Here is a 15293-nt window from a genome sequence, read left to right on the forward strand (position 1 = left end):
AAAATAAAAGGGGAAATATATAAAAATCTAACTCTTTAACAGAAGAGTTTTGAAGGAGGCAGTTTTGTTAATTTATTTCTCTTGTTCTTGTGGCTAATGAACTTCAAATGCATTTGGTGTGCTAGGACTGTTCCTGAGCGTTTTCTGTAAAAATGTCTGTATCAGTGCTAGGACACAGAGGAAAATTAATTTCTTCTTTACTAAGTATTTTTCAATCTATCGAGATTCCTTTGTGTTTACTGGTATTTTTGGGGATTTATACCATACGCTAGTTGCCTTTTTGGGGGGAAAGGTGGAGGGGAAGGACAGTTACACTTTTGTAAATTGATCAATATATGGATTGTCAGCTTGTATAAAACAAATGCTAACCTCTTGTTAAGTCTTCTCCTTTTGTCAAAATGTGTAATCCATGCTGCCGAATCTCTCCAAAAAAACATTTGTAGCTGCCTTAATTTCTTGATAAGGCTCTGAGGTATGATAGATTTTTATAAACATTTTTCTCTAGTGCTCCTCTACCCCGATATAACGCTGTCCTCGGGAGCCAAAAAAATCTTAGCGCGTTATAGGTGAAACTGCGTTATATTGCACTTGCTTTGATCTGTCTGAGTGCTCAGCCCCCACTCCCCCCCCCGAGCGCTGCTTTACCACGTTATATCCGAATTCGTGTTATATTGGGTCGCGTTATATCAGGGTAGAGGTGTACTTGTAAAAGTGCCCATGACAAAGGAGGCAGTTAGTATAGGTGATTGGTAGTTGCCTGTCTTGGTTAACCAGTGTCTGAAATTAAGTTTGTATTCCATTAAACAAAGTTAATGTAGTAAAAGTCTCTGTACTATATTGTATTACTAGTTTGAGCTGGTAATTTTGTTTAAACTATTAAGTATCTGAAAGTCTTTTGGCTCTCCATCTTTTGGCTCCTTTCCCTGCAGATCGACAACGGTGTGGATTCTGAACTCTGGAAATGCTAAATGGCTTTAAATAGGCCATGTTAGAGCTTGGACCCTCAAAGCTGTCAGGTCTGATTCTCTAAACTGGGTACAGAATGATACTCCTTATTATAGCAAAAAAACAGTTTTAAAACTAAGTGTAACTAAACTACATGAGGAGTCAGGGTCGACTGATTTAAATCATAAGTGTTAATTATGATTGAAAACAGCAAGCAAGAAACTTTGATTTAAATCAGTTATTTCAATCTTGTTTTGCATTAATACTTGTTAATTATTTTCCTAAAGAGAGGTCCATTCTCCTTGATTGGTATATAACCATTAAAATGTGTTGATTTGCAGCTAAATGTTGCCTTTACGCTAAATTTGGTATTTGTAGTTAACCAAAGGATACACTATAATTATACACATTTATTTAAGCTGTGTAATTGCTTAAAATATATTTATTCAGTTTCTTATTTTTATATTTTATTGTGTTAGAAAATGATGAATGAGGCATTTCTTAGTTATGTTTTGGCTCCTGATTTGTGTCAAGCTGCATTTGGATGGACATTGGAATTCAGTGCAGAAAAACCACATTCTACAATTGTTTTAGTTAAATAAAACTATCTTTAATGTTCTGGATACAGCAGAAAAAATGTAAGCTTATCGAAACATATTTTATATTTAAAATTGATTTACTAAACAAAAGAAGTAGTGATCAGAAACAATCAGTTCAATTAACCTTGCCCTTCAAGATTTTAGCCCTAGTAGATCTCATGCTCTCATACCTTGTTTTTATTCAGAGATTGGAAGAGGGGAAAACAAGCTTTCCTGTTTTTTCAGCTCTCAACCGAATTCTCAGTTTTCAATGAACCTCAGTAGTCCAAATGAAGAAAATATGCTTTTTGCACCTGTTAGCTCACCTGAAATCAAAAGCAATTAAGGCAAAAACATTTCTGTACACCAGAAACTGAAAGTACTTACATTTGGAAAAATGTGAATACTGGCTTTGGCTCCATTATAAAGAATGAAAATAATATTAATACTGTAGTACGTGGCATTGAGACATTTGTAATTACAGTGCTGTAGTGTACTATATATTGAATTTGGGTAATACATTAAATGAGGGCAATATGTTGAATAAGTAACAGTATGTCTTGAGTGAACTAGTTTGGCTTTCATTGTAAGATTTCTTTACAGCCTAATTTGCTTTTAAATGTAATTGCTAAAAATTTACATTTGAATGCGCAAACATCTATTTTAAGATTTTTATCTATTTAAATAAATTAGGGGAAAAAGAAGTTCAATGGGTTGAATTGCCACCACATTTTACTCTCTAGTACATATCCAAAGATACCTGAGAACTTCAGCTTCAGTACAAATATTATGCGTTGCAAAGACCAAGATAGGATTCATGTATGAAATGTCTCCTGATATTTTACAAAGTACTCGATCCCTAAGAATCCTGAATCTCCTTCCACTTAATAACTGCTATTCTCTTCCCTGAGTTGACGTTAAGCCAATGGCTCATTTGTTTTCTGATCTCTTCCAAATAGCTAATATTAGGCAATAGCCAAGGCAACTTACAGTTGAGCAGCATCTGTGTATTGGTGCTGCTAGGAGGCTGTAAACTCTCATGATCTCTTCAAATAGTTTTATGTGGATGTTGAGAAGAGAGTATGGACTTTTGTGGAACTCTGCAAAAGAGCTTGGAATACAAGATCATCTGAAGAAAAGGCTATTGCAGTCATCAAATGCAGCTATTTAGCAGTTTCTACCAGTTCAAAGTGGCTCATCATTCTTTCAACTTTTATAACACATGGTATCACAGTGTAAGTCTGTTCACTTTTAGCAGTTGGACCAAATGAGGTTGGTTAACCTGCTACTGCTTCAGGTTAATGGACTAAGTCCTTTAAGGGTAAGCTGTAGGTCTCATGATTTTAGATTGAGAGTCTCCGGTTTAATCCCATCAGACATCCACATGCACTTCTGAAATGCCTCATATCTTCTGCAAATTATTGTGTTTCACATGACTACTGAGTCAATAAACAATCCAGCCTCTATAGTGGTAAAAACTTTATGCAGAAATAAGGGTGTTAGGGTGTCTTGGCTGTTTCAAGTATAGGCAGGTACATTCTGACCATCTAAATTCCCTTCCGGTAGTTTGACTCTTTGCTTTCCCTCCAGAAAAACAACCCACATCTATTGTATAGAGTAGCTGGCACATTCTACCCCGGAAGTGGCTGCATTTAAAAAATGGGTGCTCAATCCCTAAAATATATAGCTCCTTAAGTATTTTGGCAGCCTTCAGGATGATAATTTGCTATATTAAAGTTATTTCCTTCAGCAATGCTGATTTTATAATATATCAAGTTTAAGGTTGTGTTTTAATTTAGTTCTAAAACTACAGTTTATAAATAACTGAAGTTGTCTTTTTCTTAATGTTATCTTTAGGAGTGCCTGAGTCCTACTTTACAGTTTCAAAAATAGTAATTTAAATAAAAAGTTAAAGGTCACTTACTCCCTTGAACAGGCGAAAATAGGACAAATGCAGGATGGAGAGAATGGGCAAACTCTGCTTTTAGTTAAGTTTCAAGATCTGCTTACACTGTATGGTGTGTAGTCTGTAGGTAAATATAATTTTAATGAAACGTGGCACTTAATTTGAGCTTTTCTCTTACTTTATTTAAAGGCAGCTGGAAACTGCAATTTGTATAGGTACACACACCTTCCTGACAGGAAGGAGAGCAGTTTCCCTGTCTGACAGCTGTCAAATCTAACTCCAAAGTCACAGCAGCAAGGAACACAATACGTTTTTCTTGTCGGGAAGAATACTGTTGTTAACACGTTAACAGCACGCTTACTGTTAATAACACAAATCCAAAATATATCCATTCAAATAACAGATTCTGTTAAAGTTCAATGTGTGCAGTTCTCTGTGGTGTAGAGTTGTTAGGACAAGGAAGCACTCTTTGGGTCAAAGAGGGGTAAAAATATGTCTCCACGTATAATTTCAAGATGACAGCTATATATAAAGCCCTAGTTTAAAAAAAAAAAAACTACATTTATTCTAAAATTTAGAAATACATATTGAAAAAATTATATTTTCTATAATGAAACTAAGTAAAACAAATGTCTCATACTGCCACCGTCAACCTCATTTAATCAAATTTTCTTCTTCCTCAGCCACAGAAATATTGAAACTGCTATAATTATTTTTTTAAAGTAAAAAAATTAATATCTATACAGTGTTTGACCAAAGAAACAGTGGCATTTTCCATTAAGTATTGTCTCAGATTTAATGTTTACAATTTTACATAACAAAAATGAAGAATCTGAATAAGTAATTTACTGAGCCAAGCTATCACAATTGCTTGAATAATATCTGGTTTTCATACCAATAAGAACAAATGAACATCAGGGGAAAAAAAGTTATGAAATCAAAACTGACCCATGATTTTAAATACCAGTCCATCCTGACTGCACCATCAAATTGTTTGAATTTAGCCTCTCATTAAGTTCTCATTTTTCTTATGTATAGTGCCCCTCTTCTAAAGGTTTAATCCTCACTAGCTTTCCTGACAGCTAGTTTTTTTTTTCCCTGTATCTTATAAAGGCAGTATCAGAAATAGCATCTGACAAACTTCTGTCTTTAGATGTACAGAAAGGTTAGTCAGTGGCATATAGGAATCACACTTGTAATTTTTAAGCTATTCTATGACTTTGCTTCTGAAGTGGATCCCATAGTAGTTAGTATTGAAAGGGGTTATTTGTCAATAGGTGATAAAAAAAAAAATTGTGTTAGTCCTTCTTAAAATTTTTTAGGAAGTCAGCCCTAGGTCCCTATATCTGTGAAATGTGTAGATATGGGATGGATTTAAAGACTTAGGCTATGTCTATACTTCCACTTATGTCAGTATAACTTATGTTACTTGGGTGTGAATAAGCCACCCCCCTTAGCGACATGAGTTTCACTGACCTAAGTGCTGGTGTGGATAGCACTATGTTGACGAGAGAGCTTCTCCTGCAGACATAGGTGCCGCCACTTGTTGGAGGTGGATTGATTAAGTCGACGGGAGAGCTTTCTCCCGTCAGTGTAGTGTGGCTACACTAGAGAGCTTATGTGCTGCTGCGCCGCTGTAAGCTCTCTAATGTAGCCATAGCTTATATCTACTGTTACGTTATAGCTGTTCTCTTCACAAGGTGGATAAAAATCAATGATATAAAAATGTATCGTAAGTATCTTTATCTTCAAAATAAACTTGCTTTACATTTTAAATTTAATGTTATGACAACCTTTGGCAAGGTCTATACTTACTGTAATCTATTAAATTAGTTGCACACATACAAAATGGGAAATGACTGCCTAGGAAGGAGTACTGTGGAAAGGGATCTGGGGGTCATAATGGATCACAGGCTAAATATGAGTCAACAGTGTAACGCTGTTGCAAAAAAAGCAAACATCATTCTGGGATGTATTAGCAGGAGTGTTGTAAGCAAGACACAAGAAGTAATTCTTCCGCCCTACTCCGGGCTGATTAGGCCTCAGCTGGAGTATTGTGTCCAGTTCTGGGTGCCACATTTCAGGAAAGATGTGGACAAATTGGAGGAAGTCCAGAGAAGAGCAACAAAAATGATTAAAGGTCTAGAAAACATGACCTATGAGGGAAGATTGAAAAAAATTGGGTTTGTTTAGTCTGGAAAGACTGAGAGGGCACATAAGTTTTCAAGTACATAAAAGGTTGTTACAAGGAGGAGGGAGAAAAGTTATTGTTCTTAACTTCTGAGGATAGGACAAGAAGCAATGGGCTTAAATTGCAGCGAGGGAGGCTTAGGTTGAACATAAGGAAAAACTTCCTAACTGTCTCAAGGTCCCTTCCAGTCATATGATTCTATAATTATACAGTCGTTCGTTGCGCCTGTTTTGACCAAGACATACAATAAAATTGTAGCTTTGCTGAGGGCACATTTCTCGCCTGTGCTATCTGTTTGGAGATTTCAGTTGCATAAATGAAATCAACAAGCTGTTGAGATGGCTGCAAGCTGCGTCACAATGCTGAACAATGTAACTTTGGTAATTTCCTCAATGACGTGCTGCAAGATCGCCTTGTTTGTGGAGTTCAGGATAAAGCGCTTCACGGCCATCTCCTTGCTGAGCCGAATTTGACATTTGCCATTGCTCAGGAATAGGCCCTGGCCACCGAAACAGCATCATTGCACACTTAAGAAATTTTTGTTGCGACAAACAACGTGAACACTGTCACAATCAGACGATTGTCATTGACAAACTCAGCAGTACAAAAGGAACTCAAGCACAATGTTGACAGACAAGATTAATTGTTGGAAGATCTGTTTAGACTGCAGAGGACAGCATAAGTGCTCTGCATGTAGGTTCAAAGATGCGGAGTGCCGATTCTACAAAAAGAAAGGTCACATTGAGTGAGTCTGCCAATCAAGGTCAACAGTGTGAAGCAAAAGGACTGTGACAAGCATTCTCATCCTCAGGTGTCAACCAAACTCAACACTTCCTTCAATGATGTCAAGAAGCTTTACCATATTCTGAGCAACAAAGAATCTCGAGGTTCTGAAACGTTTGCAACAGTGTTCATTAATGGTTATGAGTACGAAATGGAAGTCCACTCAGGCTCTGGAGTGTCAACTGTCAATGAAGACACCTTGTCTTTTTTCCCCTCTCATTGTACTCCCACGTTAGCAAGTCTGTCGTGCAGCTTTGGAGACTACAATGGACAAAAAGTTAACCTCATCGGAAGCTGTAAAGTAAATGTTTGCTACAACTTTTCTATGCAAGATTGCCTCTCATCGCCCCCAAAATGTCAGTGTGAAAGCCTCTTATGCAGGAACTGGCTCACACTATTGAGAATCAGCATCCATACCATCAACGAAGAACAACTAAAACAGATAGTCAACAAATTCCCTCAATTGTTAATGGAAGAATTGGGAGTTTACAAGGACCACAAGTGTTGCTCCACTTGGATTCAGCAGTTGTGCTGATCAACATGAAGGTTCGGAATGTACCTTTTCCCCTATGTCTGAAGATTGATGCTGAGCTAGATCTACAGGGAATACTTGAGCTAGTTACACTTACAAAATGGGTTACGTGACTGTACATGTAGTCGAGCGGAATGGTGACATGCGAATCTGTGGAGATAAGTGCACTTTCAAACAAGGCACTCAAACAGCACCTTTACCCAGTGCTTTGTTAACCAACTGCTCAGTGTTCTGGCTGGAGGAAAAGTCTTTGGAAAACTCAACCTTACCCAAGCATATCACCAGCTGATTGTTGACAAAGATGCTGCTGATGTGCAGACGACTATTACTCATTGAGGAGCATTTTGAGTCAAGTGTCTCCAGTTTGGCATTTCTGTTGCACCGAGAATTTTCCAACACTTCATGGAAACTCTGCTTTCCAGAATTCCAGATGCTGTACCATATGGAAGTCCTGCTACGAGATCAACAGAGGATGAACTTGCTGAGCAATTTTGAGAAGTCTTGTGTCGATTCGAGAAATCAGGCATTCGAATCAAGAAGGGAAAATGTGAAATTGGAGTTACAAGCTTCACCTTCTTGGATTATCCCATCAATGCATCTTGTATCCACCTGACAGAAAACAAAGTATGGGCAATCCATGATGCCCCAAGCCAAATTCCAGAAGGAACTTCAAGCATTTGTGGGGTTGCTCAATTTCTACCAGTTTTCTTCCAAAAAAGGCAACGGTTGCTGAACATCATAATTACATTCTTGACAAGGCAGTTCCATAGAAATGGACTTGTCCGCATGCAGAAGCCTTCAAGAACATCAAGAAGTTATTGACGTCCGACTCTGTTCTCGTCCACTATGACTAACAAAGGCTGTTGATTGTTATCTGTGATGCATCGCCTTATAACATCGGAGCTGTTATTGGCCATCCCTTGCCAGATGGAACTGAGGCACTTATCGCCTACTATTTCAGAACCTTCTGGTCCGCCAAGAGAAAATATGCACAAACTTGTCAAGAAGTGCTTGCTATCATTGCTGCAGTCAAGGAATTCCACAATTACATCTATAGTTGTGCGGTTGAGAGTCGTACTGAACACAAGCCACTTCTAGGAATTGTCTCCAATAACAAGTTAACACCTTCAGTCATGTCATTGTGAAAGCAACGGTGGAGGGTCGTATTAAGTGCTTCCGACTACATGCTTGTCTACAAGCCAGAAAAGTAAATCGCTAACACTCACGTACTGAGACGAATGCTGCTACAGATGCTGGATTGTGCCATTCCACCTCCAGCTGAAGTTTTGGAATCCCTCCCTGGCTGACCTAATTGGGAGTAGAGAGGCTAGGTGGCCAGCTGGGAAACTGCCCATAGAGTTCAAACCATTTTTAAACTGTCAACATGGGCTTTATGCCCATAAAGGTTGGCTCTTTCGGGGACATTGTGTTTTTATTCCAGAAAGAAGTCGCTGAGTCACCTTAGATATCTTACATGCAGCACATCAAGGAATTGTGCACATGAAAGCATTAGCCAGAAGTTATGTCTGGTGGCCAGGTATCGATGCTGACCTAGAAATAATTGTAAATGAGACTTGGTCTACGCTACAGAGTTAAGTTGACGTAAGGCAGCTTACATTGACTTAAATATGTAAGTACGTACACTACAACATTGCTCCCGCCGATGTAGGTTGTCCACTACACTGACCTAATAACTTTAACTCTGCGAGAGGAGAAGTGCTTAGGTCAATGTAGTTAGGGTGGTGCAGAGTCTGTGTTGACATTGCATTACTTACATCACCTGTTGGCTGTCAGCCCTGTGTGGAGCCCCCCTGCTCTGGGGCTGACAGCTGGGGCCCATAGCTGTCAGCCCCATGCGGGACCCCAGGGTGAAGCAGGACTCCAGCTGTTTGCTGCAGAATGCCCCACAGAGTTAAGTTGGTGGAAGCATTTCTGAGGAGGACGCAAACCATGGATAGAAAGGGCGTTCTTTGGACATGAACCACTGTGGTAATTACTGCGGTGGCTGTATGTCCACCTAACTTAAGTCAACTTATTTTGTAGTGTAACAAGGCCTGACTGTAGCACATACCAACCTACTCGAAATAACCCACCAAAAGCCTCATTTTTTTCCTGGAAAGTGACTAAGAAACCATGGTCAAGAATCCATATTGACTTTGCGGGGTCCTTTTTAGGGAAAGAACTTTTCTGATCATAGTTGACTCTTCCTTGAAATGGCTCAAAGTGATCTTAATCTCATCACAAACGTGTAGTACAACGATCACTGCTCCTTGTCAACTATTCCTAACTTGTGTTACCAGATACTATTGTGTCCAATAAGAGAAATGCTTTTACCTCTGATGAGGTCAAGGACTTTTCCAAAAGCAATCTCATTAAAGCTGTCACCGTTGCACCAAGCAAATGGTCAGGTCAAATGGGTGCTGCAGAAAACCAAAGATGCCGTAACGAAGATCATCAAAGGTGACTAGCTGACAAGTCTTGCAAGGTTTCTCATTGCTTCAAATCTCACCCCATTCCTGATTACAGGAGTTAGCCAAGTTACTCTTGGGATGATGTCTTAAAATATGCCTCGACCATAATCCCAACCTGTCTAAGGAATTGCAACACACCAGGATCAGGTTCTGGATTCCCCCATGTGATTATCTACTCTGCTTTCCTTCACACCACAAGAGTGTATTCAGTAGAAGTTATGGTGCTAGACCAAGGTGGGTTCCTTCAACAATCATCCTCTGGTCCCGTCTCATATAAAGTCCAGACTGCCAATGGACAAGTTTGCCGTCATTACATCAACAACTGAGAAGACACTCATCTCCAAGCAATATTGCTCCAGAGGAGTCTTCGGGTGTGCCTCCTCTAGAGCCAACTATCAATTCTCTCCTTATTGGTACCGCCTGCAGTCTGACACTCCAAGCGTGTCGAAGTTGCTACTTGAAGGGGACAGTGCTCCTGTCTTGCTGGGGGTTCCCATTGGATCACAATCATGAAAGACACCTGCTCTGTGGCGTGTCCTAGAGAGACTGCAGTGCAGATGAGAGCACCACGACGGTTGGATGATCATGTTGCCAAAGAGGAGAGGAGTGTGATGTATGCATAGGGGGTGCTGTAGTTTTATGTAGGGGAAAGCACTGTTATTACTCCTGAGTTGTTGCCCAGAGAGGAAGGGATTCACTCGGGGTTCAGTTCAGCTTTCTCGTTGCTGCTGACTGTGAATGATTACATGACTTGCTCACCACACACCTAAAACACTAAAGTAATGAATTGATGGGCAGGCAATGCTTGTAGAGTGTGAAGAGGTGAACAAAAAGTAGCTTAAAATTTAGGACAACAGTATTCCAGTGAAAATGCAACTGAATCTGGTTTCTTGCATCTGTAACTTCATGCTGAGATGAAACCATACTTTGCTGGCTACCGTATGTACCTCATTTTAACTCCTGCTGTAGTCCGTATTAGTCTGACTACTTGTCTGAGGGTACGTCTACACTTACCGGAGGGTCCGGCGGCAGGCAATCGATGTTCTGAGATCGATCCCGGAAGTGCTCGCCGTCGACACCGGTACTCCAGCTCGACGAGAGGAGTACGCGGCATCGACGGGGGAGCCTCCCTGCCGCGTCTGGACCCGCGGTAAGTTCGGACTAAGGTACTTCGAATTTGCGTACCTTAGTCCAAAGTGGGGGCTTAGTGGGGACCAGGCCAAAGTCAGGAATCAGCGTTTTTTCAGCAATTTTGCCCTTGACAGTACAAGAAATAGCAAAAGGAGAATGGGCTTTGTATTGTTACAGAGACATGTCAATTGTATTTGCAGACACGTATACTTCAGTGTAAATTTTTTTTTCCAGTACAGATAATTCAAAAAGCATTGAAAAGTTTGCAGTAATGTCTCTAGCTAGATCAATTCTTGTTATACTCATAAAATTACTTTACTCTTAGAGAAATTATATCCTTATTAAGTATTCTCTTCTGGTATCATATTATGATGATCAGTGTAGATGGCACTACCTGTTGGTAGAGGTGCTGTCTATCTTTATCTTAATGCTAAACTGTCTTGTTTTATGTTGTCTTGGTTGGGCGGTGGGAAGATGGAGAGAGAAAGTGGGAAACTGGGAGGAAGTTAAGTCCTGCCTGTGCATGCTGAGGGGTACTTGCAGTGTTCAAATAAATCTTTGTATTTCTGTATACAGGTAGTGCAACTGGTGGCAGTGGCTTCAAGATGGCAAAAGCACTGACTCGGGCTGCAGGGCTAAAAATAGCAATGTTGACATTCAGGCTCTGGCTGGACTCTGAGACCCACCCCCCTGCAATTTTATAGCCCTGCAGCATGAGCCCCATGAGCCCAAATCAACTGACCCAGGCTAGCCACGGCAGTACTGCAGGTCTTTTATTGCAGTGTAGACATACCCTAAAAAGACAAGACAGGCAAAGGTGTGTGGGGGGGGAAAGCAATGTGACATACATACACTATGGAAATGTCTGTACATGGGGTGGGGGGAGGGGAGTAGACAGTTCCAAATAGGTTAGGCAACACAAGTGACAGAATGATATTCCACATCTGTGGAGAATTGTGACAAAGTCAAGACTAACTGGAAAGAACGAGCAGGGAAGTAGGTGGCTATGCAGTCAGAGGTAAGATAGAATAAGTTGATTAGAATTTTGTTCTGTTTTTAGCAAAATCAAACTTGCCTGTAACCTAACTCTGTTTTTAGAATGTTCTGTTTAACAAGCTCAACTACATTTAAATGTTGTGTTTTTTTTTAAAACAGGTGTCAAACAAAAAAACAAACAGCGCTCCTCCCCCAGCACAATTATCTAAAATCAAAGTACCTGCTCCACAGACTGTACTGAAGAAGGAAAAACGGCAGAGTTCTTCAAGGTTTAATGTTAGCAATAACAGAGAACTCCAAAAACTGCCAGCTTTAAAAGGTATCTGTTTTTTTCCTTCTATGATCTTTGTTAAAGTTTTGGAGTTCTTAGGGGTAACTTAATAATAGACATACACTTTAATTTCCAAAAGTTGGCTTTTTTTTTATATAAATATATGTTGTCTTCTATCACAACTGAAGTGAAGATTTCCTAATGTGCGCCCTCCCCCTGCCCAAAAAATCAAGGTTGGTATAGGTGTAATTGTCACTTGAGTACAGCTTGACCAGATGCTACTTTAGGGTGAAATTCACTCCTTTCCACGTAAAACCGTTGTAATTGGGTTTTGTGTGGAAGACTAAGCAGTGTTGAGAGGTTTAGATTTCACACACCAAAACCCACAGGTAGGCCATGCAGCTGCCCTTCCTCCATCACCCCCACTCCTCCTTTTACAGCAGCTTTTGGGCCACAGAATTCTCAGATTCAGCAGCCCTCCTCATCCTAAATACGCTCAACCCCCTCCACACAACCCTATTCAGGACCAGCGCTAAACTAACCTCTGGAATTTAGTGGATGTGGAGCCCCTTTTATGTGTCTAATCTGCCTGAATCCTTCTGGAGGGCTAAAGTGGTATAGAGGGCCTTGTGTTAGCCCTCTGAGTGTAAGTGAATTTCTCCCTTTTTGTTTAGAATGAAGTATTAAGTTTTGTGACGTTTTGAAACCACACTGACCAGCTTTGGTGAAGGGAGAAAATTTCTAACTTTTCTTTGATATCTTATTACTACTTGTTTCTGCTAGTAGTCCATTTTGTGCAAACTTGTATTATAGCACAAAACGTAAACAGCGACATCAGCAATCTTAAGGCAGAACAACTTCCGAACATGTGGCATATATGATGTAAGGTGAGCTGATCTGTTGATACAAAAGTGACCAAGGATGCTTTAACGTTTTGTGCTAGAGTGCAAGTTTAGAGGTGGGGTATATATTACTCTTTGGTATCTGTTAAAGATGGAAGTGAAAGCCTTAGAGTGGTGTGTTTTAACAACAGTGTTGTAGGCAGTGTGAAAGTGGCTGAGAGAGACTTTTTCCTAAATTCTTCATTTCCCCGCTTAAATTTTATTAGTGTTCTTTGAAAATGAGGAAATTATGTTAGTTTTTAAGCCAGTGTTAACTTTTTTGCTCGTTATGTGACACTTCTTGCAAGAATAGGGAGGGTTAGGCTCTACTGTCCTGATTCCAAGCAGATGAAATTAGTGATAAACAAAGGAAGAAAAATATTTTGCAGCAACTGATGTGCGCTGCATTAGCAGAACAGTCTCCAAATAGAACATTTCTTTGTTTCTTTCAAGGGGTGCTAACTTAATAGATGCTTTCCATTTATTTTATAAAACCTGTAAATAAAAAATGCTTTAGTGCCACAGACTATAAATAACATTAACATTCACATCTCTGTGCGTGTTCAGCTATCCTGACCATTCCACCATAGTTACACGATGACAACTTATTTTTTGCATTACTTTCCATTCTTTGTGAGGTGGTGAATTTAGTACTTACGTTCACAGCCCTGGGGACCAACAACCTTTCTTTACCCAAAGAAGGGCAGTGTTAGTGCAGGCTTCTCCATACAACCCTGCTAGTGTAATGAATCCTGTTCTGGCATGACCACTTCTATGGACAAGTATTATTTGTGTATTGATAGTAACCCATTGTGAAAGGCACTGTACAAACACAAAAAAAGATGTTACCTGCTCAAAGTTTACAATCAAAGAATAAGACGAGAGAACACCTAGGGAGTACAAGGTAGTCAACGGAGTACAAGTGTCCATGCCCATTCAGACTTTGGCTTCAGTGCTTAAACTGTAAACCAGACTGTCAATGTTGATGTGAGAAACAGTCCATTAAAAACTGGCAATGATGTTTTGACCTTGGTAAGTGTCATGGAGGTGGAAAATTCTATCCTATTACCAGTCCCTCAAACAAATTCTTGGATTAACCATTGATGTGCATTGTTGAAAACCAGAGTGGATTATTCTGTAAGGATTATATGAAGTCTCTAACACACTCTTGATCTGTTGAGAAATAAGACTCAATTGCAGAATGGTCCGTTAATAATGTTATGACTTCTGGAAAAGTTTTCTATTATGAAACACAGAATATGCAGAATTTTTTTTACTAATGAAATCCAGTCTTGATTTTCCAGTATAAGTATTCAAACAGAAGGAATACTTTTTACTGTGGTAATGTCAGCATGGTAAATGTTATATTTTTAAAAATATATACCCGATCCTTTTGATTTTGACAATCTATCCATTTAAACTCATTAGGTGAATTAAATATACATAGCAATAAGTTTGCTATTAGGAGAAAACACTGAACCTCTTGGATGACGATTAAATTTAAAATGCGTCTGACGAAGTGGGCATTCACCCACGAAAATTTATGCTCCAATACATCTGTTAGTCTTTAAGGTGCCACAGGACTCTTTGTTGCTTTTTACAGATCCAGACTAACACGGCTACCCCTCTGATATAAAATACTGTTTCAGCACTGAAGTTCACTCAGTTCTGTGCATTTTTTGTTTGAAAGTGTATTCAGTCTTATTTTTATAAAAACGTAACTTCAGTAAGATGTTATAACTTAAAAAAACCAAAACCCTCTTCCCTTAACATTTTCACAGTATCTTTCATCCCACTGCACTTGACGATTTGTTGATATATGTAATATACATGTAGAATTGTAGGCGTGGAAGGGACCTTGAGAGGTCATCTAGTCCAGTTCCCTGCACTCATGGCAGGACAAAGTATTATCTAGACCAAGGTTTCTCAAACTTGCTTGCACCACGACCCCCCTTTTGACAACAAATATTACTACATGACCCCGGGAAGAGAGACTGAAGCCTGAGCCGCATCGCCTAGGGCAAGGGGGGACAAAGCCCAACCTCTGCCTCCATAGGGAGTGGTAAAGCTTGAGGGTTTCAGCCCTGGGCAATGGGGCTCGGACTTTGGCTTCAGCCCCGAGCCCCAGCAAGTCTAATACCAGCCCTGATGATCCCATTAAAATGAGGTCCTGACCCACAGTTTGAGAACCACTGATCTAGACTACCCTGACAGGTATTTTTCTAACCTGCTCTTAAAAATCTCCAGTGATCAAGATTCCACAACCTCCCTAGGCAATTTATTCCAGTGCTTAACCACCCTGACAGGAATTTTTTCCTAATGTCCAACCTAAACCTCCCTTGCTGCAGTTTAAGCCCATTGCTGCTTGTCCTATCCTCAGAGGTTAAGGAGAACAATTTTTCTCCCTCCTCCTTGTAACAATTTTTTATGTACTTTGAAAATTTATCATGTCTCCTCTCAGTCTTCTCTTCTCCAGACTAAACAAACCCAATTTTTTTCAATCTTCCCTCATAGGTCATGTTTTCTAGACCTTTAATAATTTTTGTTGCTCTTCTCTGGACTTTCTCCAATTTGTCCACATTTTTCTTGAAATGTGGCACTCAGAACT

The 15293-nt window shown here is 39.7% G+C and overlaps 1 protein-coding gene across 1 annotated transcript in view; it reads left to right on the top strand.

Annotated features, from left to right (window-relative positions):
* The window catches only part of PPP2R5C (protein phosphatase 2 regulatory subunit B'gamma), a 179711-nt gene that overhangs the window by 20576 nt on the left and 143842 nt on the right, over nucleotides 1-15293 (top strand). Inside the window, exon 3 of the mRNA XM_024201468.2 lies at nucleotides 11693-11852. Within this exon, the coding sequence (XP_024057236.1) occupies nucleotides 11693-11852 (160 nt within the window). The remainder of the gene's footprint in view (nucleotides 1-11692; nucleotides 11853-15293) is intronic.

This window comes from Terrapene carolina, unplaced genomic scaffold, assembly GCF_002925995.2.
Source record: "Terrapene carolina triunguis isolate 2854851 unplaced genomic scaffold, T_m_triunguis-2.0 Scaffold96, whole genome shotgun sequence".
Taxonomy (NCBI): Eukaryota; Metazoa; Chordata; order Testudines; family Emydidae; genus Terrapene; species Terrapene triunguis.